Source organism: Bombus pascuorum, chromosome 11 (assembly GCF_905332965.1).
Source record: "Bombus pascuorum chromosome 11, iyBomPasc1.1, whole genome shotgun sequence".
NCBI classification, from domain to species: domain Eukaryota; kingdom Metazoa; phylum Arthropoda; class Insecta; order Hymenoptera; family Apidae; genus Bombus; species Bombus pascuorum.
The window spans coordinates 1688424-1713771 of record NC_083498.1 but is presented as its reverse complement, the minus strand read 5'-3'; the positions used below and the strand labels follow the sequence as shown (position 1 = coordinate 1713771).

The window sequence follows — 25348 nt, the reverse complement described above, 5'->3', positions numbered from 1 at the left end:
TAGATCTATATCTATGATTTAAATCTTCCGATAAACACGAAGTAAACGGCAATAATGGCGGTTTCTCTTGTATTTACCAGGACGACGGATGGAAACTGGACCGTACAAATTACTACCAGGAAGGATGGCTGGCCACTGGTAATGCTCGTGGTCTGGTGGGAGTGACTTTTACTACGTCCCATTGTCGAACGAGAGCCACAGAACTTCCGCTAAGGGCAAATTACAACCTTCGAGGCCACCGTAGCGAGGTAAGTTTTATTTCGCTTCGCTCGCGTATATACATTCTATTTTTCCCTTCTCTTATTTCTGATTCACGCGATACTAGTAAACGCAATGAAAGTGCGATGTTCACAACAAAGTGTAATTTCATTTTCTCTGTACCCTATTTTCGAACTACTCAAGCGGTTAATAGCGTTGACCTTTTTAATTCCTGGTATATTCCTACGATCTCTGTGGAAACGATGTCAGCCTGTGAGAATATTGATTTAAAATGTTTCCGAGTCAAGGTCGCAAGTGCTTCCCTGTCCAAGAATCAAACTTAGCTTGGCTCACGTTCGAAGACGTTCCGCAGTTAATTCTACTTAATTACTATTGATTCTCATTGTTATAACAGAGGCTCTTCAACCGGAACTTGATACAATAGTTCCTTGTTTATAGTAAATAATGAAACAATTTTCTCTCATTAATATACGTTGTATTTTATATATGTTTTTGGTATAATCAAGAGCGAAAACGCAGCGTAATAGAATAAAAGAAATCAAGTCTTTCCAAGATAGTCTTAAAGGTGATAAACATCAAGAACGCAAGAAATCCTACTAGCTATGATATTTTAAGATGTTTAATATGTTTAAGATATTTTTAATCAGTCCATTAACAACCGCTAACAAAAGTAACTGAGATGATCAGTAGGTTAACTACGTTGATGTACCCGGTATACTGTACACCGTCATGTATGTCTGTCAGTCATATTATCGAAACCATATAAAAAGTCACAACGAACGTAACAACGAACATTTATATGTATAGTGGAAGGTATGGGTAATCTGAGGTATAGATCCATGAGAAGTATAGATCTTGAAATAGATACACTTGGCCCAGCGTTATTTATTTGAACAACTAAAATAAGTAAATTATTGATTAAATCATATTGATTATTGTACGTGTTAAATATGGGCATACATATTTTGGAAAATTGGAACGATATATTACCAAGAAAATAAAAGAACGAAGATGGAATAGTCTTCGAATAATTCAAACCGCGCGTGAATATAACAGCTTCTAGCGAATCTCCTATTCTAGCCGATGTATCTGAGTTTTGTTTTTAATCGTGCTATACGCTTCGTGTTTGTATATATAAGGATATTGTTTATGAGATGTATATGAAAGTGTAACCATCCTAGCGCAATCTAATACGAATATGTCTTGTCCGAAACATGCCGCGCAATTCCGATTATTTCACGTTTATGTAGAATGAAACAGAACCAGAATATACGGAACAAAATAGAGAATGATAACGAGTCAGCAGTAAAAACGCCGTATTTATGTTCTATACAGCATATACATGTATTGCTGTATGGGTTTTATTAACGGTAATGTGGTCCTTTTGTGCTTTCATACAATTTCTTGCTATTAATCTATTACTATATGAACCAACGTATCGGTACTTTGCAGCTAAAGGAGGTTCGATTTTATACTTCAACCACGGCTACTCAATACACTAAGTGGCTACTGGTATAACACGTTGACAGGTACAGTCGTGATACGAGTACGCAACAATTCTCAATCGACGATCCATTTTGTGACACTGCGAAACGAAGCTCATGAGGAGCTATCGAACATTGTGCTAGCGTATACAGAAGCCAGTCCATCACATGGCAGCCCATTAGATTAGATGATGCGCAAACGCGTTAAATCGAGGAAGAAATTGGAAGGATGTGAGCCATGAATAACACCTGAGGATAAACAATATTTTCGACTCGTACGGAATATTTTGGGCTAGATGATGTCAGTAAATCGAAGTGAACGAGAGTGATATGGTTCGTGCAACTCGTTTTAATGAATTTCAGTCCATAAGGCACACGACCGGAATTTGAACATCGCGTATCTCTGCTTTTGCGTCAATTCATTAGGCATGGAATTCACCTTTTTAATTGTATTATTCGAATATTTAAGTATTTTAAATAAACTAAAAACATTTCTAGCAATAATACATACTTTGAATAGTTGATTCTATTTGGAGCTTCGTGTAATATTTGATTTGCTTATGTATATCCCCTAACTTTTATTTATAATCCATTTATATAAGTACTATTTATCTAGATGCTATTTTCTATATTGACATTTCTGGGGAAATTTCCATTGATAGAAATCAAGTGTTTTTTAACAATAATTTAAACAAAGTTCAATTGGAAATAGGCAATCTGAGACATTGCGGAAGAAACGATAGAGCTCTTGGCACTTGAATGTGTAGTATATTACTCGGGAAAAATCCGCTGCGTGGCTATATTTACCGGGTTTATTTCAGACAGGGTTTATTTCGTATAAGTTTCCGTCGAGGATAAATCATTGTATATAGATCATTGTATATAAATGTAAACTGGGTGCAAACGAGGCCGAATTCTTTGTCGAAGATATAAATCGATATTAAGCCGTAGGCTCAGTAGGCTGTTTTAACGAACTGCAACTGTTTCGCAGCTCGATGTGCAATTACATGAAATACATATTTCGCGATAGGTTTACAGCGCTGCAACGTGACGGCAGCAACACATGCATTTCAAATCTTCCATCAGCTCGTCACATACAATATGTATTAATATTGCCAACGTGCAATCCACTGGATTTTCACTTTCCACGCATCCATCTCTTGCCCCATTTTTACACGTTATTAGAACATATTTCGCCATCCATGTAACATTTAATCTTTTTTTCGTTGTGAAATCATATTTTTTGATCGCGTCTTTATTTTCGTAGATACTCGAGAGCCTACTTAGAATTATATATGCACATATGTACATACATACATACATACATACCTGAAGGGAGTATTATAGATAAGCACATACGCACCCTCATTCTTCCATTTATCTTGTCTCGTGGTCTTTACCTCGCTTTACAGATGCAAAGAAAGACGGCTGTGACCGTCTGGTGCGTTTACTCCTTCGGGAAACAGACAATCGGAGCTTTGGTCTGACAATGATTCCCGGTGACTGAACATCGCGCCAAAGCGACAAATGTCTCACCGTTCTTATCAGTATTGTCCCGGTTATTATAGCGCTCATCGCTTTTTACGGAAGGAAACCTTTTTAACTTTAATACTTTAATATCCTTGGTAAAAATTGTCTCTACATTTTCATTATAATATTTTTAAATTTCATTATGCGTCATTCAGTAGCAATTTATTCATAAAAAATGCAAGACAGAAGATTGTTTGATACGAGCATGTTTATAATTCCGTGGAATAAAATCAAACTAATTCAGCATTTATCTTATAATTAATAGTTATTTTTGGAATTAAATACATACACGTATGTTTAGATTATCTAGTACTAATACTTTTCTAATTTGCATCAAATTTTTATCTATTGGAAACGTTGTGAAAAATCATAATTGTATTACGAACGAATTATTTGATAACTTTGTTCAATATATATACTGTTTAAATTTCTTTATTCAAATAATTCCTTAAAAATATTACTGTTTCTTATTAATGAGATACCAATGAGATATTTTATAATACTTTTAATTATATGAATTGAATTGAACAAGCATTTCTTAGAAGAATTATTGAACGAAAAATAATCATTTGCAAAATGAGTAACGTCAATTATGGGGAATTCTTTCTAAATTTAGGTTGTAACCAAATCACGAAAAAAGATCGATTGTATATTACCATCACAATTTTCTATTTACCACAGCAATTATTGTTCACCTAACATCATTTTCTTAAGAATTAATTAGAAAAGTGTTAGCGGAGGTGTAGCTAAAGTTATTGTTAACAGGTATTCGCTCGTGCTTTCGCAAGTAGAACAGTTTACATTTCATAAGTGCTCGACACCGTATCGCATTCTAAAGTGTAAAATTCATGTTGCCGTTAGTTAAATCAAATCCAAATTACGGTATATATAGCTATAAATCAAGTATCGAAACAGGTATTCACATATGCATGCTGCGTGTCAGTATCGCGTTCATTCGTTCATTAACTTCTTCTAAACATTCGTAACTGTACATCATCTTTAAGAATCGTTAATCAACGAATATTACAAAAAAGACACAACACGATGCGATAGTATAACAGAAATTACCACATGTGATTGATAGCCAGTAATTTTATACGTATGTAAATTTTTAAACCAGAGGCTATAAAATGTCTAGTAACTAATAAAATAAAAGAAGATATAAGACAAACGATGGGTTTTTCAAATACATTTTGTGCTGTGCATTTCTTCGCACCTTCCACTCTCCACTCTTATGAATGTTGTATAGGTGTTATAGGTATTATACGATATTTCTGTTTAACCAGTGTAATTAAAACCAGGAACGTTAAAAGCAATGTTTATTAAAGCTCTAAATAGTATTGCCAATTTTTAAACTACAGGTTATTTATTAATTAGAAATTGTTAATTGTTCAAAAACTAGCATAATCCACACTATTTACATGAATTTCAGTTTCGTGCTTTTCCCGTGAATCGTAGTAAAGGACTAGAACGTGTCCTTTTCGTTCACTTCGGTCTACATTTCAGAGTTTAAGGGTAACCAACGTGGTATCGATCTGGCACGCAGTGCTGTTTCAGGATAGTGGTTCTCAATCCTATCTTCAAAGATATTCCAATTTCAAACGCCTTGATTAAAATCGAAATGGCCTTCTTTCATTGCTCCTGTGTATGCCGAGTTGACTCAATGTCAGTGTGTATCATCTAACGTCATTACCTAGTTCGCCGCTCGAATGGTCAGTTCAACAATCGCAAACAACTATCTAATTATGTATACGCATGCGAGTATATATCTTTATACGTTCATTTCAATGATTTTCTCGAGTTTATATGTATACTTTGAACAGTTTGCATTTACCTATACATAGTACGTATGTATCTGTAAAAATATTATAATTAAGATTAAACATTTTTGGAAGATCAAACGATATATTATTGTGAAAAGGTACTTGAGATAATATCTTGAAGAATGTATTCTTTAAGGTCAGAAGATGATAATCCTTGTTATATTCTATTTACTATTTCTATTTGACCCATTCTTAAAAAATTTCTTATTCACTCCGAAATATTTATTCGTAGTAATATTCATTATTTCCTTTGAAGTTATGTTTCAAAATAAAAGAAATATTAAATGTAAATAATAAAATATTAAATACATAGAGTTATATTTATTTTCTGTATGCACATGGCCAACTTTATTGATTTGTGGCGTTCTTTTAATATATGTACCTATGTATGTAGTAAGTAACGATATATACATATTGTGATTTTTACTTTGTACATATTTATTGAACACATTAATTTCAGTTTCCTCACTCTGTTTTATAAGTGTACAGAATGGCACACATACACATTGTGTATATGCTCGTAATTTATTAATGAAAGTTATAGAACCAGACGATATAACACTATTTATTGATTTTATTTATTATGCTATATTTACCTCTATTATTAATTGATCGTTCCTTTTTTGATAACTCCAAAACAAGTTTAAACAGTTTTAAATATTTGACTTATAATTACACACAATTAATTGATCTACTTATGAAACATATGCGATACGTTATGAACATTATAAACGTTTGGAAAGTGGAAAGCAAATAATAATAAATCTAATAGTACATAAAAAGTATCGCTAATGTTAATAACTCCTTTACCTACATGACCACCTTATTTTTTTCACCTGCTGCTCAATAGAAATTCCGTTTCGATTTCGCAAAACTTTGATGGACAACTTTGGGTTTTATGCCAGTGCATAATAGGCTTTAAAATCGTTTCCACAATAAATTCTATTTTATCGAGCAAGCGAACGAAGAATCAAGAAACCCACCTGTATCTTCCACGATCAATATGATCGAGCCGTAAAGCCGGAGGAATCCACCGGCAATCTAAGCTAATTTGACGCAGCAATATTAAGCAATATTTGACGGGTCACTTATTTCCATATTTGGTATTCCGTCGAGACATCCGTCGTTGATTCGTAACACGAACAGAAATTGTTTCTATTGAGCTGTTGTCCAGCAGGATCGGATTTCACAATCTTATTATACAATAAAAAAGAAGAAATGCGATAGGACACGTAATTATTTCGATAAATTTCTCGAGGAATATAAAATGCAAGTAAAAAGTGCGCAATGTCAAAACCTAAATCTATCTAGATATCTAGACTTCTAGAGAAATGAACCCCAGACGGTGGTCGATAGAAAGAGAATCGAATTTTAACTAACCAGGCCGAAGAAAGCAATCGTGCAACAGAATCATATTATTCTTCAAATAGTTTCATGTATAAGCGGACACTCACAGGCACATGCATGTATTGTCAGTTATTTCTGTTCTAGGCCGTACCAACTACGGTTCGAACCTTTACGAATCAATACCACGATTATACGTGCTAGTTTTGCCATTATAGCTCATTAATCACGGCTTGCAATTTTCACATTCTCATATTTCTAATTTCACAGCTATTTCGCAATCGTTATATTGCAATTTTCTTTATTTTCTATCTTCCTTTTCTTTTTTCATCCGACTTTTGCAAACCGAATTAATCGTATAGAGGGAATAATAATTATTACCCTCTAATAATTTTAGTTAAGCATATACCATGTGCATGTTATTTAAATAAATATTTAAAAATTATTTAATTCATTAAGATTAGTCAGCCAAATACGAATTGTTCAATTAAAATACTTAATGCATATTCGATTTTTGCTATAAAAATGCTTAACCACAGAGGTAAAATAGGTATTTGTCAACTTTCTGATAGGATCTTGTCGTAAAATCATCAACTTCAACTTTTGTAATAAAGGGACAACTGGGCGGAATGTTAAATGAACATTGGTAAACATTGGATGCAAGAAAATTGGATGCGAAACTTAACGAATTCTATCAAAAGAGTACACCGTTCTGAAGTAATTAATTACGAGGAGCGTCCAAACCCCAAACATGGGTGAATGGATTATGCCTATGATACGAAATATACACATGACACGAAATACGTACTTACGCAGGACGTCAAAATCATTTTAGTTTTTTCTTTCGACTACTGCTGACTGCAAATCTAGCGGACAGATCTTTCCACTTTCAAACTATTTATATTTATTTTAATTTATTTGCAAAAGCGAAGTGGCGCAGCACAGTAATGGGATCACTGGCATGTACCGATCGTGAATAAATCTTATAAATCTCGACACTCGGAACTTGACCTGGTGTGGCGTGCCTGGCGTCGCGTCAGACTGTGACGCAAGGTCATATTTGGACCAGCTGAGACGTAAACGCCGAGACAGAAAATATATCACGCAATATGGAAATCAAGCCAAAAACAGTAGAGAAATCTTTTCCTTCCAGATATGTGGCGCATACGTTTACCTTGACATTGAAAAAGACTGACTGTATGGTCTGAAAAGGGAACATCATTGATTTAACGAAACATGCTGGCTGAGAAATATTAAATATCGCCGCCTTAGATTGCCGCAGTTTTTACTGCAATGCATTGGACGTTTCGAGTGTTATACAGCAGACATCTTCAGCTTGCAAGATGAAAAAGGGATGAAAAAACAAAGAAGGAGAGGTATAAAAGATCCAGAGTTGCATTATGTCTAGCATGCGACACAAACAGAATGCTAGTGAAGATTGAGAAAAGACCATGGAATGGTAGCACGGATTTATGCACTTTCGTTCCTTTCCTTTCTTTTTTCATCAAAGAACGCGACGAGCATTAATTGACGATACGACGCATGCCTAGTTAACTAATTTCTTAGGAAAAATTGAAAGGAATGGGTGGTAATTACACAATCGGAGGAATGCGACATACCCGACGAAAAAAAAAAAAAAAAACGAGATGCAGAGGACATATTTAACTACTCGCGGAGTGTCCTCAAAAGATTATGCAACTTATATCTAAGTAAAATTCATGGTATTGAACGTATGCCTGAGTAATTCGTTCGAGCGCTGCTTTTTATATTCCGATATAAAAATGTCTAATATAGATATATATACGTATGTATACATTACTCACTTCGAATTTCGAAGGTATTAAAGAAATTGCGTTTGCGTCGCAAACTCCAAGGCTGTGGAATCGGTGTCAGAGTTCGAAGGAAATTTCTGATCGTTGAAGTCGGAACCGGAGGCAATCAAAATTCTCGACGCCGATTCTGATAACCGACCCTGACTCCACTTTTTAATAGATTATTAAAATATTAATTATACCAGATTATCCACTTAACTCGGACCCCACGCTCGTGAGAATATTGAGAATGGCAATGTTAATCTATGAGCTGTTAGTAGCAGTATAATTAGGTGAGAACACAGCGGTTTGGCTGTCCCAGGATTTGAAATTAGACGTAGCAATAAGGAGAAGACGATCGTTGAGAAAGCAAACCTCGCGTTTCCGCCCAATGATTTCATATCCTTGTGCGCTCCCGAACCTTCAAAGAAAGCAAGCGCACCCAATTCTATTCCTATACGTAGCACAACTTCTTTTTTCATAACCAATGTCTTGGATCATAATATATATTTAATATAATATACTAACTGCCAGAGTTATTAGCGAATTACAATGAAACTATTCACATATCAAACATTTTCTTCTACGTCGTAATTTAGAATTTATTAACTATCATTTCTACGAATTGACCGCTATTACCTGATTTTGGATCGCTCTACTGTGAGTACGTCGAATGTAAGAATAAGGAACAAGGAAAGCAATTAAGATACAATAGGCCAGCTCACGGAATCTATATTTAGGCAAGTCAATTTAAAAAAACAAATATTAATTTAATCCTTATACTGCAGTGCCTAGGTTCGTTTGGACTAATCGGCAAACGATAGGAGTTGTTTATGTTAGAGCGATAAAAGGTCGAACGATTTCTGAATGAATCTCTGAATGACAGATTTTACATCAAGATTCAATGTAATCTCAAAATGTTGTGTCCGAACGAACCTACTCTATCTTTCGAGGCTGCAATCATATTGGGTGTTGTCGAAACAGAACAGAGAAAAGATCAAGAAATGCTTCGAACAATCAGTTTCCTTTGATCTACTCAGGCGATGATGCAATTATTCATAAATCGCCGAAATAAGAAAAACTGTGTTCTTATATTTTTTATTTCATTGTTATAAGATTGTTTTAGTTGGATCGTTAAGATCTTTACGATTAAGATTATACCAAACATGGCTACAGCCTCGAAAGGCGAACGGTTCGGTCAACTGCACTGTATATAATATAATAATGTAATATATAAGCATACATATAATTAATAGTATATTAACAATCTATCATAAATGGAGTCGGAGTCGGTGGTAAGAAAGTGAAGCGGTAAGAAGAGAAGTCGGCGTCGCGTCGGGATCGAGAGTTTTGATTGTTTACTCCGCATCTCTGATAAATTAAATCAATGTCGCTTACGACAACATTAGATATTACGATTGTCATTATTATGATTCTAATGTTAGTAAGTAATTCATGATTAAAGTTTGTCAACGAGACTCATTTGTTAAAACGAGACAGATACAAAATGAGATTGTTTGCTATTATACAACTTACAATTAATACATGAACGATACTTACCGATCGATTAATCAGCAACATATGTAAGTGTACACTTTTATAACGGAGCAACGACACGTTGCTAAATATAGTCCAAGTATGAGCTTGGATTTACTGTTTACTGTTTACGGAAAATATCTATGCTTCGGTCTCTGGTAGATGACGTTCATGTCTACGTATAGGAGTATCATCTAACTAATTAGGACTAATTATACTGTTATTTACTCCAACATAATCTTCCAAATCCTACTAAAGATACAAAGTATTGTGCAACACTGTATTAGACGATTTTAAATATTTAAACTAAAACTGTCGCCTAATTCTTTTAAATCGAATTTTTCCGGTTAATTTAGAACATATTTCGGACGATAGCTTTTAAACTTTACTCTCAGTACTGAATGCGTTACACTTCCTACCCTATAATTTATGCACTTCTAATTAGTTCGCATTTATTTTTTCGAACTTACGATTTTTTATTAACTCGATATATTATAATACATAGAAAGATGATCCAAATAATGCAAATAAACTATTCTATAATATTTCTTATTAAAATCAAAAGATACTTCAATGGCGAAAAATGCAGAGACCGAATTAAAATTTTGACTGCAATTGAAATCTTTTCGCGAGACACCGATCCCGACATTTGGATTATCTTTTAACTTACGAATGTAATACACCTCTCTAACGAAGAAACAGATAGAAATAACAAAACGAAATAAAGAACGATTGTTCATTGTTTGTAAGCTACTTAAGATGAGACAAAAGGTTCGTTAGATATATGCTTTATAGAATAAAACGCAAAAAATTAAAAGTTTTGAAATTCTTAAACCTTTTCACTTGTTTCTCTTGTAATAGGCCATATTAAAATAAAATTTTTCGGCAATCATATTTATAATATCGCCTATTAAAATAAAATTTTAATTTTAAGAATTTATATTATATTATAAACAGTGATTGATAGTGAGTAAAACCAGTCGCTCAAGGCAAATTACACTATGAATGACGAGGCCTTGGTGTTTTCAGGCTATGTAGAACGAACTGACCCAGAACTTGGTTCGGATTAAAGGTTTTCACTTTTGGAATACCGAATCACCGAGAGCAAAACTTTGCTAACTTGATAGAAAAGAAAGGACTAAGAAAGGAAAAAATACAAAAGAGAGTGAATAATACGATTCATTACCGTCGATGTTTAGGTGACAGATGACTTTAACGAAATGTTTTTTATTATTATACATGTACATTAATGAACTTTGTGTTGCAGGTAATATTAGTGAAATGGAACGAGCCATATCAAAAGTTAGCCTCGTGTGATAGTTCCGGCGTGATCTTCGTGTGGATCAAGTACGAGGGAAGATGGAGCATAGAACTAATCAACGATAGAAGCACCCCAGTTACTCATTTCTCTTGGTCTCACGACGGACGAATGGCTCTTATATGCTACAGGGTAATTCGTTTTATGAAATATCCATTGTTGAACTTTTTGTCGAAAGAAAGTTAAAAGATGCATGGAGAACTTTCCATTAGACATGAAACAAAGGAATCGAAATTCATACGATAGCTGAATCCTATCTAATTCGTAACTTTCATTCATATAAATAATAAAACCAATGTATTGCATATCCGGTACTTTGAAATCGCAAAGTAATAGAAGATTCGATGTAAATTCTGTGAATTAACGTTGTATAAAACTCGAATTTTTGAAGCTTCAAGGATCAACTTTAAAAGCTGAGTATGCGTCTTGAAAACGAACATCGTATAAAGTACAAAGCTTCGGGCTTCGAAGCTTAAAATTAGAAGACTTAAGATTTAGCTCTTGAGATTAGAAATAAGTAAATTAACAACAATTTAGTGATTTTAGCATTTAAAATATAAAAAATGAACAAACAGTCAGTGGTTTTTTATTTGTTTCTTGAAAAGGATAATGAATTTAAACACATAGAAGTATCTACATACTTATGAATTGTTGACTGACACATTCTGTTCCTTTTCTTTGTAATTAAGTTACTAACTTTTGAATAATGATCGTTCATGTGAAACACTCGTTGAAACATTCGACTTAAAGTTAGAAAAGACATTTTCCAATATTTCAACATAACATATACATATATACATATATATATCAATTTTATTTATTTCTGATCTATGAAGACGCAGAACATCTTGGAATACTGGGTTCCTTAGACGTCATGTTTAGTTCTTTTTTTTCTTCTTCTTCTTTGATGCATATTCTTTTGAATAATAATACAGGAATAACGTCTTAATTTTTTTAAAGTATCTGCATTTTGTCTGTTGATAAAGTAATCGTTATTTAAGTAAGGGTATAAAATGAGGGTGATTTTGATTAAGTCATTCAGGAGAAGTGTGAAAGGCTGGTTTAATTTGGTTTCCGTTGCACTAACACATTTTTTAAAAAGGATGTCATCCTTAAAATTGGATATGCACTGTAATAGTATGTTAAATAATTACTTGTACATAACATATACTCAGATATCTCAACTTCGATAATTACAATATATGTAAAAGTAACTTCATTAAATATACTAAGATATTCCGTAATTTCTTCGATATTGTGGCAAGTATCAACAAAGTATTTAATAAATTCAGTTCTTTCTTCGCATAGATAATTCAGAACTTCTTTCATATGAATAGCACGTTCTAACATTAGATACGTTGAACTGCAACGAACTGAGATATCATTAATAAGAGACAAATGCTTTACAATTTATATTCAATAACAACCCGGAGCTTCTATCTTTTTAATTGTATTGTCAAAAATATAAATTTGCATAAAAATCCGCAGTCCAATAATTAGCTGTTGCATTATCTGTCGTAAGAGCTACAAGTCTTTTTGCAAAATCAAATAATATCAAAATCAATTATTCTAGTACATTGTACAGCCTTGTTCGTTACTGTTGTCGAAAAATCAAACTTTAAAGAAATTTTGCATTCTGACTGTTTAAATCGTTGAATTATCTCAATTTTTTCATTTTGAATGTACCTTGAATCATTGGATTCATAACATATGTATCTAGTATTAGGAACCTAATAATCCAGTTTTAATGCACTTATGAATTTAACTAATGCGCCTTCTAAAATTCTATAAGTGACTGCCATAAATTATAAAATCTATAAACAGTTTTTCAAGGTTGGTTTTACAATAATTAGTTTCAGCTATTACAATATTGCTCCATATTTCTTGCGAAACGATCTCATTATATATCTTGTAATATTTTTATCAAAATATTATAAAATGCTTTTGACGAGAAAGAATAATCACAATTGCAGTACTTTATTCTTTCCTGTTCTTCTTTCAACATATCCAATGATTCTTACGAACTCTTTTAAATGTTGCCCATATTCATTTTTGGACTTTTCTTCTAAATAACTGTTAACCGATTTTGATAATATCGTCTTCATTTCAACTTGAACTTTAAAAGTATTTTAAAAGTACTGATAAAAAGGAAGCTATTTCAACTATATTAGTCGATACTAGATTGATTCGATGATTAAAGTCTCTGACATTCTACGACTGTATTTATAATTACTACGATATATGCGTGTATAGAATCAAAGACAAAACCATGAAAGCATCTCAGATATCAATAAGAATACAGTACGTACAGGAAAAAAAGAATTACATACATATATATTAATATAAATATTAATATAGATGATACGAGTTTTTGAGTTTCAAAGCTCAAGCGTTAAAGGTTTCAGCTATTACGTCTCAAGATTTGAACCCAGACTTCTAATTCGAACTTGATTCTCAGCTTTATATCAGCTCTCGAAGCTTGATATTCAAAGCTTACCTCAAGTAGAGTTATAAGTTCGTAAGATCGAATCGACAAAAGTAGCTATGGGTGGAGGCGTCGTATTAGTATCGGAACGTATTTGTAGTACGTCGGCCAGATATGTCTACTGGCACTTTACGAAAAACTATTAAAAAGTATTTATAAATACTGTCCTAAGTACATATAGTCCTTCTCGAAAAGATTACCTATATGTACGTAATTACAAAATTAGAATTAGGAAAACTTTAATACATTTTTCTAGTAGATTAATGTCAAACCTTATCCTTAAAATTAAAACCTAAATTTCCCACAGAGAAAAAATATTCGTAATCGAATGAAGAATGGCGAGAGTAAAGGTACACATATATATGTGTATGTATTATTCCATGTTACTGTACGGCTACATGTGATTTAAGATAAAAAAAGGAATAAGGCTCTTTTCCTACAGGATGGATTCGTGTTGGTTGGCAGCGTCGCTGGTCAAAGGTATTGGTCATCAATGTTGAACGACAAAGCTACCATCACCTGTGGTATTTGGACGCCTGACGATCAACAGGTAAATAAAGGATTACATTATTATGTATGTTAGAACTTTTTGTAGGAAAGACTTTACTCTTTGGAGATTCTAGGGTAAGTGCTGTGTGGTCTCTCACAGTGTCACTGTCACAGTCCGCTTACCGAAGAAGACTCCGCACTCCGTGGCCAGATCTTTTAGTACTTTAGACAAAGTTACTATTCATTGACAATGAAACGTTATGTCGCTTACCATCGCTGAACTATTTCACGCATCCCCTAAACGAAAAACCATGTCAATGGTTTGATAATATGATAATATGTCATACCATTGACATTTCATACGCGACTTCGTTCGCCGGCTATCCACTTTCCAAACATTCGTTGAAGCACCCTGCCAAGATCCTTATTAAGCCCACGCCCCAGTCATAAATTGCGGTAAGGCTAAATAGCGGCAGAGTATTTGCCATTATATTATATTCCGAAGATGCATTGCCGCTAACATGTACATATGTTGTTTATAGAATTCAAACCCATTTAAAATCATCAAGGCGACTGCTGAGAGACTAATACAATAAAAAAAAAACAGAATGCAAGAAAAGTTCGATAAGTGCACAAAAAGATCTTTTTGTATGTAAAAATGTAACAAATATGTTAGTAAAAGCTTCATTGATCACAAATCGAAAATAAAAAATGTTGTCTTCTGAGTTAAAGGTCTCAGTTTTAGGTCGTGAGCATTAATGTTTGCCAAATGCTTCCATTCTCAATGCCGCTTTCTCTATCACTCGCGTTGTCATTCTGTACGGCACATCTAAGATCTCCGTTTCGAGGAATAGAAACATTTCCACCTCTGCATAATTTGCAACACTTGGGTCCCAATTTTTGTGCAATTATCACATTACGCGTATATTGTGTAATTTTTCTAGGAAATCAGTGTAAACTAGAAATGTGAAAAAAAGCTTTCTTAATGATGATAAAAGTTCAGACCGTGTTACCAATCATCACCAATATTTAAATCGAGGCGATCAAATATTGACAAAGCCGAATGGCTAAATAGTTTCCATCATTTGTCAATGAATAAAATTATTACACAAATTAGATTCTCTTTTTAACGCATACGATATTAATGTTGATATTTATTTTGTAGGTATATTTTGGGACAACGGCTGGACAATTAATAGTAATGGATGTGCACGGAGCAATGGTGTCCGAAGTACAATTGGCAGCTGGTGTCACCTCGATGGCTTGGAGTGCCGAGAAGTTTACGATGGAAGAAGGAGATGACGATTTAACGAATGATAGACCTCATAAAGGTACGACGACGCGGTATGGCCTATAAAATAATCTGTTTCAACTATTACAATCGGTATATTTTACGAGCTTAATATGTGCGAATTGTTGCATTCAAACGAGTTATATACACTTATATGTATTATGTATTATACATACGTACAAATAATTTTATATTATATGTGTAGTTTTAATTTTTATATACATAACGTACATAAAGATTTTCCTTTCAACGAGGAAAAGAACGTTAACAAGCTCGCGCTTTCACTATCAGTTAAAAAAGAAACTATAGATTTTGATGAGAGGAATTAATCTATTTTACAAATCTTAATAATGTAAAATTCCACTTCTGCTTGGGCTGCATTTATTAGAACGAAATTGTAATTTGTCCCTAATTAAACGATCTTCCGAATAATTAAACGATTGAATTCATTTATCTGAACTGAAACTCTTATTATTTGTACGAAAAATGATAATCGATAAACTTCGGAAGTCGTTTGTTCGTTGTTGAGTTCAAAGAAATAGAGCTGTGCATATTGTATAGTGCATATTATATTTAGAATTAATCAATTTACAAATTTCATATACCGTATCGAAGCGCTCTCTTAATAAAGTTTAACTCTTATAGCTTAAAATTATTACCGAGTCGCATCTGTGACTATATTTTATAACGCAGAGTAAAAATATGAAGCGCAAATTACTATGTTTATAGACGATCGAAATTACGTTCTGGCGGTTTGCCTGGCTGACGGGAGCATCGTTATGTTGCGTTCATTCGACGACGTCTCGCCTATCACGATACGTACAAAGCTGAAAGCTCCCTTGCACGCGGAATGGAGCAATTCTAGAAAATTGTTGGCAATCGCGGGAACGAAGGATACGGATAACGGTCAGAATAGCCCGCACGAATACACGAATCTCTTAAAGTTTTATTCAGTGGCCGGTACCCTTGTGTACACCGCTGCGATACCATACACGCAGGTACGCATCTTTTCAGAACGGCAGCCGCGCTTATCTAACCGAGACATTACGATGATATACACATTATGTCTACTCGTCTGTTTCATATTTATATCATAGTGTGCAGTATCGGCGCTCACATGGGGTCATAACGATAGAAGACTTTTCGTTGCGACCGGGGCACGCGTTCACGCAGCATGGGTGTCAAGGTAATACTCCATTTCTTTTCACAGAAGAGCATTATTACTCTGGCTTTAAATACGATGCATACGTTCTACAGACGAGTAGGTTCTCTGCAATTGCTGTCTCGTTTAGCTGTAAGAGCATCTTTGACAAGAGAATCGAATGTTCAGCAACTTCCATTGCCACCGAGATTAAGAGCATCAGTGGCTGCTCTCTTCGCCAGCACAATAAGGTAAAACGCTATTCCATCTCTGTAAACTGTAAACTGATCAAATGAAAGAATACTTTTTAGAATGTTTACATGTATATATTGTTCCACGTATCGAGAAACAGCAATAAACGACAATAAGCGGCAATAAACGGCAGTCTTACGATATCATACAGACTAAATGTGTTCATCCTCAAATTTCAAAATGTCAAATTGTAATTTAATCTTAATGAAACATGAACGTGTCCAACTTTAATCTTAACAAATTTAATTTTTATAGAAACCTTGTTCTATTTCTAATAAAATATTTTATTTCATAATATATTATTTTACAAACAAAAGTTACGAAAAAAGTAAAGAATAATTCACATCATATAATTATATTTCCCCTCGAAACTGTTAATACTTATAATAACTATAGATATAGATACACAGCCATACATATAGTTTAACAGTCGTTTTATATATTTTAATAGTCGTAATTTAATTTTAATAGTCGCAAGGCAACAGCTTTACGCAGTTAATAAAACATAAATAAAACAGTCTAATAATATGCATTTACAGATGTTCCGTGCCAGAACCAAAGGAATTAAGACGTTTTGTGTCGCGTCCACCTCCAGGGGGTGGAAGATTACATTGCACCATGCTCAGACACGCCGTGGTACCGGTACCATGTTATACGCTATATTTAGAGTATCTAGGTGGTCTAGTGCCTCTTCTAAAGGGCAGAAGGACAAGCAAGATCAGGCCAGAATTCGTGATATTCGATCCACAAAATCAAGATACTCTTCAAGTCGTGGAAGACACGTCACAGTGTCCGTCGTTTAGTGATGGTTCCGATACAGAGAAAGACACGGCCGACCTGTGTGGATCACCCAGGAACAAAAGAAAAAGCAGGAGAAAAAAAGAAGAAAAATCTAACGAAGAAACTGACGATCTTATCTACGTGGATACCTTACCCGAGGTAATGTATAGTTCCAATATTTCATGGAATTTCGCGTTTCACGACGAATCATGGTCAATGATCTTTGTGAAAATGGAACGATTTAGGAGTGCACAACACAGTACAGCGCGGCGCGGCACTGTCATACGAGTCTAAAAGATACGCAAGATACTTGTGAGATAAAACGCAAACGGGTCTTTATACTTTTTGTTAACACTAGCCCTCGTCAGTTGATGTGTAATATCAGTTATCCATATTGAGGTTAGAATATTGTAATCAACATAGCTTCGCTGTTGTTTGTGACATGTAGACATTTCTTAACACGTTTTACTCCTCTGTTGGTGTCCCATACACCGCACATGAGTGCTTCTAACTCATTTCAACATTGGTGCGGTGCAGTGCACTTAAACTCGAGCAATAACAAATTGCGTGATGTAGCAAAGTTTAACGAGCCCTTTGAGTCTTAAGGTGTTGGAAAATCAGTCGCGTGACAACCAGTGTTGCAAGACGTATCTGTTTGCAGCACGCGAGGTTGGTCGAAGTAACGTCCAATATTTGGGGCACGAAATTCAAGTTTCATGGTCTGGCGGATTCGGTGCCCGCCAACTTGGGTCAAGTTACTTATCGAACGTCGTTGCTCCATCTACAACCACGACAAATGACTTTGGTGATGACGGAGCTGCGAGATGACGTGCCTGCAGGTACATTTATACCATTTCCGTGATCACAAACAGAAATAAAGTTCGTTGATGGAAAAACTTAATGATCAATTTTCTCGGTTAGGCCCAGATCCAACATTCAACCCGAATTTGTTCTCCGAAGACGAAGAAGAATCGTTCCAGGAATTTCAAGCTGCCTCGAGAAACACGTCCGAAGCGCAGCCTCCTCCGATCGCACCAATGACGCCCCGAAACACGCGACTTAATTCCAATCGCCCAAAATCACAAATTTCCAATCAGTTTATGACCAACGAGTCTTTACCAACAGCTTTGTCCAGGGTTGACAATTTCGAAAACGAGTTACCTTATGTGGACTTACAAGAAATGGGCAATCTGTACGAGAACTTAAGAACTGCGCCCACAAACACTTATCGAACTCCACCCAGGCACAATCCACCGAGATGTTGCGACGTACCGGCTCTTCAATCTCCGAAAAATGCGGTCGCGCCCACGCAGACTATAATCGCAACGTCGAACCCGGGTACCGATTACTCGAATAACATTCAGAGGATGAAAACCGCCCTTGCCGATCAGCCAGGACTCGTCTCGAAGAAGGAGCTCGAGAATAACAAATTTAATCAGATTTCTCAGGACGATAAAACTGTTTTAACGTCTAACTGTCCATCGACTATCATTCCCATGCCAATGCACAATGGACAGGCCTCGAATACAGAAGCATCGAGCAGTCATTCTCAGGGAGGTGTCATTGTAAATGGTCTGAGCACAAACAGCAGCTGTCCTCCTCAGTCGCAAACAATATTTCTTAATGGACTGCACAATATCGCATGTTCGAGTAACGTGAACGAAATTCAGGGTAAAAATAACCATAACGTCAGCAGTTCGACAAACATTAGTCAAACACCGTATCAGGCGAACAATCAACACGGAACGAATAATAGTCCTTTCGGCAAGAATGGTATACACTTGTCGAGCAATCATTCGCCGGCCTGTTCTTATCAATTTCCAGAAAACATCGATCAATGTATCGGACAATCTTGTTCATACTGCATTACGAAATTAAAAGATCCCACAAAGTCTCACTCAGAATCGTGTAGTAAAACAAACGCCAGTCAATCGAATACTTGTAATTCTACGACCGACCGGGTCGATGAAATGTGCTTCATCGACGAAGAGTGTCGCGGCGAAGCAGAAGCGTTCGATCAGTCGCGTGGAGTTCACAGAACTCAGACGGTTGTCAGTATCGGTCCACTCTGCGTCAACGACTCTATAGTCAGAAGTTGCAGTGTCGGTTATTTGGACATGGTGGACGCGCAACTGGTCCCTTGCGATATCGCCTTAAAAATGCTTAGAAAAGAGGCACCTAATAAGAGACTAGTTTTGGTATCGAGAAAAACCAAGAGGAGAAAAAAGAATAAAACTCAACAAGAGATTGGACAGCAATCTTCAAAATCGCCGAGACTTCGTAACTGTGGCAAATCAAAAAGTTTAGACTCTAGTGACATATTTCCGCCTAACGAACAAATATCATTGCCACCAAAGTTGCCTGAACACGCTGAAGAGACTGTAGGCGCAACGAATATCGAGACTGTCGAAGACAAAAGTAATAAATCTTTGGAGAAATTACCAGATGCGACAGAGATGCCTAGGGAGTGTACAGAATACGTTACAGCCGCCAGTATAGTTAATTCTGCTCAAGTTAAATCTACACGGTTGAAGAGTTGTAATTCTCCTGCTAGGTAAGCCGATATTAGGAACACTTACTGAGGCTCATTATTCTGTGGTTGGAGTTAGGTTGGAGTTAGGTTGGGGTTAGGTTCTATGGTTTTATTTGGCGATTTCGTTCTTTACGAAAAATCTTACCAATATTTGTTGTAATTTAAATTTGTTGAATTTATAATGCATAGAAATTGGAGTTTTCATATTAATAATGCGTGTTAATATTCCAGAGTATCCAGTCCAAGTAGTTCGTTGGCATCATCCTTAGACGGTCTTGCAGCTCGACTTCGAGATTTCGATGAAAGTCATTCTTTGCCACCACCGTCACCTCGTCCATCCACCAGGCAAATTACATTATAAGATTTGTATAATTTATTCGATAAAAAAAACAACCTTCCACCGACTAGTAACATTTTCCTTAGATTACCCAGAAGTTCGCCCAGTAGTCCAGCGCCTTCGAAGAAAGGTAAAAGACCAGCATCTGCTTCGCCAATTAGAAGAAGACTTTTATCGAGTCCTTTGTTAAGTAGAAAAGCACGAAAAAGTCGAGGCGAGAGTTCAGACGAGGAAGGACTTTTACAAGACGATTCGTCAACGAATTACAGAGATCTCGAAACGTTCCAAAAGGCACAGTTACGACAAAAGGTAAACAAAAAAAGGCTGAATATTAATACCTGCATATTACAATTCAACCACAAATTCTATACAAATATTTCGTCTCGGCGATTCGAAACATATTACATTGTCATTCGATTCTGCTGTATTATTTTTTAAATAAACAATCGATCGATTACACAAAGACTAATCTACTTTCAATTACGATATACAGTTAAAGCAGAAAGGTGCAGGGATATCTGGTAACAAATCAGAAGCAGTGCGGCGGGAGCTTGTGATGCACAATAAAGCACCTATGTGGAATGAATCCAGTCAAGTATATCAGCTTGACTTTGGTGGCAGAGTAACTCAAGAAAGTGCTAAAAACTTTCAAATAGAGTTCAAAGGGCGACAGGTATAGAAATAGTAATTTTAAATATTCTGTTTCACACGATCAAATAACACATTTGCTTCGATATTACACTAGGTCATGCAATTTGGAAGGATAGATGGAAACGCCTATACATTGGATTTTCAATATCCTTTCAGCGCGTTACAAGCATTTGCCGTTGCTTTGGCCAATGTTACACAACGACTCAAATAATCGTTGGTTACCGGTAATTCATTTGGTACAAGTATGTGAGTCACTTCTTGAGTCTTCTTGATTTCTTGCTTCGTAATTACTAAGATTATTTTTCAGGTTCGCGTGTGACATTGTAAAAGCGAATTCTAAGAATATCGCTTGGAGCGTATGCTGTAATTGCATAAATTATTCGTCCAAATTAAACCAAACGAAGAAACAGAAGAAAAATAGCGCGAGTGTTAGGAATGCTAAAAAACTGTAACAATATGCTACACATAGTAAAAAAGAAAATACAAAAGTCACTTTTAAATATAGCTTTTGAACACGTTATAGAGCCACATGTCTTTCTATTATTAAGACTACTAGTGACGAACTGGAATAAATCATTGAGTAAACGAACAAGCGTTCAATCACGATACAGAGATCCTTTCATGGACATCTGAAAGTTGAGGGAAGCTCATAGCCTTGCAGCGCCCTGTAGCGCGATAGAAAAGATATGAAGAGAAATTTGGGAAAAAAGAAAAAGATGAAGGAGAAGAAAAAGGAGAAGTAGAAAAAGAAGAAGAAAAAGGTAAAGGAAAAGCAGAAGAAGGAGAAGGAGAGAAAGATAGAAACGTAAAACCTCCCGAAGGCCTTACGCGAAAGTCTCTCGAATCAGCACCTTCAAGTTAAAATAACACGATACGTCAGTTCGCAGAATCTCTTTTTAGCAAATGTACAATTGAGAGTGATTTGAATTTGAGCGGAACACAAAGATTTTGTGACAAGGAACCGTGGTAAAAAAGATAAAATTTTGTTGAAATGCTTCTTCGTCGTACCGTCCAAAATATTTCGTTTCTCCCAACTTCGAGCGCTGATTTTTGTATAGTTTATGCGACACGTTGAAGTCTAGTGATGCTGTTGAAAGTTCGTCTCGTTCATTTTTGCGGTCCGCCGAGTATATTCGAATTTTATATACATATATATATATATATATATATATATATAGACGGACTCGCATAACCATGCGAGTGTTTCATGTTGTTCGATTAAATGTTTCTTAAGGCGTATTGTAAAATGAGAAAAGAAAAAGAAATAAATAAAAAAGTAACGATAACGCTAAATGATATAACGTCCGACCTGTGCTCGTTCTCGCCGAAGCATGGAAGACGAAAAGGGCAAATTAAAGAAGAAAGAAAAGACCAATTAAAAGGATGTAACTAGACAGTGCAAGAGGGAGGGTATTCCGCCAGTATGCCAATGTGTATACGCAACAAACTAACTGTCGTCTGTACTTAATCCATTATCGTTGTATTTCATTCGCCTAATTATAAGTAATGTGAACAAGAAAGAAGGAAGAAATGAAGAAGGAAAGAAAAAGAGAAATATCGATTTCAGGCCTACACGAAAAACGCTTAAGGAATAGTTATTTTTTCGTCGAATCGAAATTTCGAGAGTGGGGCGCCTGAAACGATAGCAAACGAGGATGCGAGCTGTGTAATAACACAATTGTAATTTTTGTTGCCATATTCTTATATGTGATTCATGCGCGCGTCTAAAACGGCGACACGAATATCAAAGTCGTAAAAGCACTTGCTAACGTAAATACGTAAGACAAATGAAGCTGTAGAACAACTTGGTTTCTTACAAAACGGTGCGTGTTATACTGGTTGTAACCCTATTTTTTGCAGACATGTATGTACATACAAGCAATTTTAATAAGGCAGGTTTTTTTTCGACGATGTTTACAATTAATTATATTCAGGCCGCCCCGTATTCACGAGTTAGCGATAAATATACAAATATTTATGCCACGTATTGACAGTAATCGTCGGTATACATATAGAACCGCTAAATCGTACGGTTAATTTGATTTTTAGGCAACGCTGTATGTTGAATTATATTATCGTCACCAGTAGTAGATAGCACGTTATAAAGTACGTGATGTATCATCAACAACAAGTTGGTTTTTCGTTGATACACTGTTGCATTTGCACCGTGAAACACAAGACGCTAATTCATGGAATAAATAACAGCATGCGTTAGGCTACGCATATACAGAGAGCGGTAAGTGGTAAGTGTCAACATTTTTATTGGCTTTGCCTTTATTGTCACATGCCACTGGTTTTATCGCTGTATCGCCTACCGCTTATCTCTCTCTCTGTACGTCCACGACCTTAGCGCGTGTGAAAAAATTTTTTATTTCGAGTTTATAGAGGAGTAATGAACATTTGAAAACGAGAAAAATGCAAAACACACATGTTCGAAACAATGGTATCGATCGATTGAATTATATAATCATTTCTTGATGTTCTTTCGAGTGTTTCCTTAAAATTCTCCATGAGTTCGTGCGTATGTCAAAGAATGTTTTGTACGAGCGATCGTTGCAACGTTTTCTTCCTCTAATGTGTTTTATCTAAGATTCTATTCTAGAGAAAAATTTTTACTATTGATTAATATGACTATCTGCTACATAAACTATGCTGTAAAACTTCCAAAAATATTGTCTTTATCTTTAAAAATATTATTTCGTAGATATACGGTTATTTACTTATTGGTTAATATGTACTCCCCATATGATAGATTTTACTATAGCTGTCGACCATGCGTCATCGCAACAATTATAAGTCAATTTATACTTTTCGGTATGGTCGCACGATGTACGAGTTTTCATCAGTGAAGGGATTAGGAAGAAAACACGAAAACGTGCAGAGGAAACAGAAAAAGAATATTGCGTCACGTTACGGTGAAAGCTTCGCGATAATTAACTTTTCATAGCTGCACGAACTTTTGATATCAAGGAAAGAATCGCATCAATGTGACCTATTTACCTTTCACATACGTTACGTCCTTATTACACCCGCCGAGCAAGACGGACTTGAGTCACGCTACATACAAACAACATCTATATCAATGATTAGTCATTTCCGCCACGCACTAGTTTCTCCTTGAAGATCTAATAACGATTAACACCTGTGTCATCATTGATGACAGTATTCACGCATAAATGAAAATTCATGCGTTCAACAAAAAAGAATAACAAAATGTCATATAATATTTTTTGGATTATCACTGAATCTTCATCGACATAGCTTTCTGACGATGAATAGTGCCTATGTATACATAAATCAAACGGAACGACCTACGAAATACGAAAGTAAAGTACCGAACTAAAACAGAAACATCACACAGAGGATCGTTCTCGATATTCTATCGTTGTACAGCAATTGTGTATTTTAACGTACTATAGATTCACATGAGCTGTCTAAGGCGTTTGTATCTATAGATAATATATGTAGTTACACGCGCCACGATCGTGACTGAGTTCGAAAATGTTCGGCCTAGCTCAACAAATCATATTTGCTATGTGTTAAATGTTCGTTAACTGATGGTGATATCTCCTCTATTTTTTGTTGATATATTCCGGTTTCTCTATCAGCATAACGTTCAGATTATGCCTGAAATTATGCACATACAAATAGAGATAAAAATGCTGTGCCACGTGTAAAACTTTGCAACTGAATAAGTATTATATTGCACTGATTAACAACACGTCATAGTGGAAATCCTGTCAATATTAGTTCTTTTGTCCTTCTATAATAATATTGTTAATTTGTCCTCTTATTGTTAGCGCTGAACGATCATTTTGCATATGTGCAATGCAATTTTGTTACCGAATTCATTGATTATCAAATATTTGTAAATAAAGAATGAAATTCTACACGAGATTATTATGCTTTATTTTTATATAAATTTCGACTGAACTATGCTTTTGTTTAAATAAACGTAGCGCACTCAAATCATGGTCGACATACAGATACCGACGAGGAGTTAATGATAGCAGGATTAGTTAATGATAAGTTAGTAATGATTAGTTAATGATAGTTAATAACCGTGTATAGAATAAAAGGTATTAGGAAATATGAGACACGATACATCATGTAAGGCTTTGATCGTGCCGAGAGCAACGAGCGGCAAGAGCATTCACACAAGTGATGAAAACGCAGCAGAAAATAAATCAAACTCATAGAACCCCAAATAACGCGTCAACGCTCAGTTACTTTGTGACTTATTTTATATAAATCTATAAGTTTAATATATTTTCTGCTGATTTGTCGTCACTTGTTTGTTCATTCTTAGCGCGCGCCGCTCTTC

At 35.2% G+C, this 25348-nt stretch overlaps 1 protein-coding gene across 3 annotated transcripts in view; it reads left to right on the top strand.

Annotated features, from left to right (window-relative positions):
• LOC132911677 (tubby-related protein 4) overlaps nucleotides 1-24215 on the top strand; it is a 34710-nt gene extending 10495 nt beyond the window's left edge. The window contains exons 2-16 of one of the 3 annotated variants that reach the window (XM_060968451.1): nucleotides 81-248; nucleotides 11015-11197; nucleotides 13993-14100; nucleotides 15205-15370; nucleotides 16060-16328; nucleotides 16428-16516; nucleotides 16588-16722; nucleotides 17263-17662; nucleotides 18165-18342; nucleotides 18425-20057; nucleotides 20268-20381; nucleotides 20460-20682; nucleotides 20867-21046; nucleotides 21119-21248; nucleotides 21332-24215. In XM_060968451.1, the coding sequence (XP_060824434.1) occupies nucleotides 81-248; nucleotides 11015-11197; nucleotides 13993-14100; nucleotides 15205-15370; nucleotides 16060-16328; nucleotides 16428-16516; nucleotides 16588-16722; nucleotides 17263-17662; nucleotides 18165-18342; nucleotides 18425-20057; nucleotides 20268-20381; nucleotides 20460-20682; nucleotides 20867-21046; nucleotides 21119-21235 (3963 nt within the window). In that variant the 3' untranslated portion in view covers nucleotides 21236-21248; nucleotides 21332-24215. Of the gene's footprint in view, nucleotides 1-80; nucleotides 249-11014; nucleotides 11198-13992; nucleotides 14101-15204; nucleotides 15371-16059; nucleotides 16329-16427; nucleotides 16517-16587; nucleotides 16723-17262; nucleotides 17663-18164; nucleotides 18343-18424; nucleotides 20058-20267; nucleotides 20382-20459; nucleotides 20683-20866; nucleotides 21047-21118; nucleotides 21267-21331 lie in introns of those variants that run through there. The other 2 variants (XM_060968452.1, XM_060968453.1) reach the window with 2 other exon arrangements.
• Nucleotides 24216-25348: the final 1133 nt, after the last annotated feature.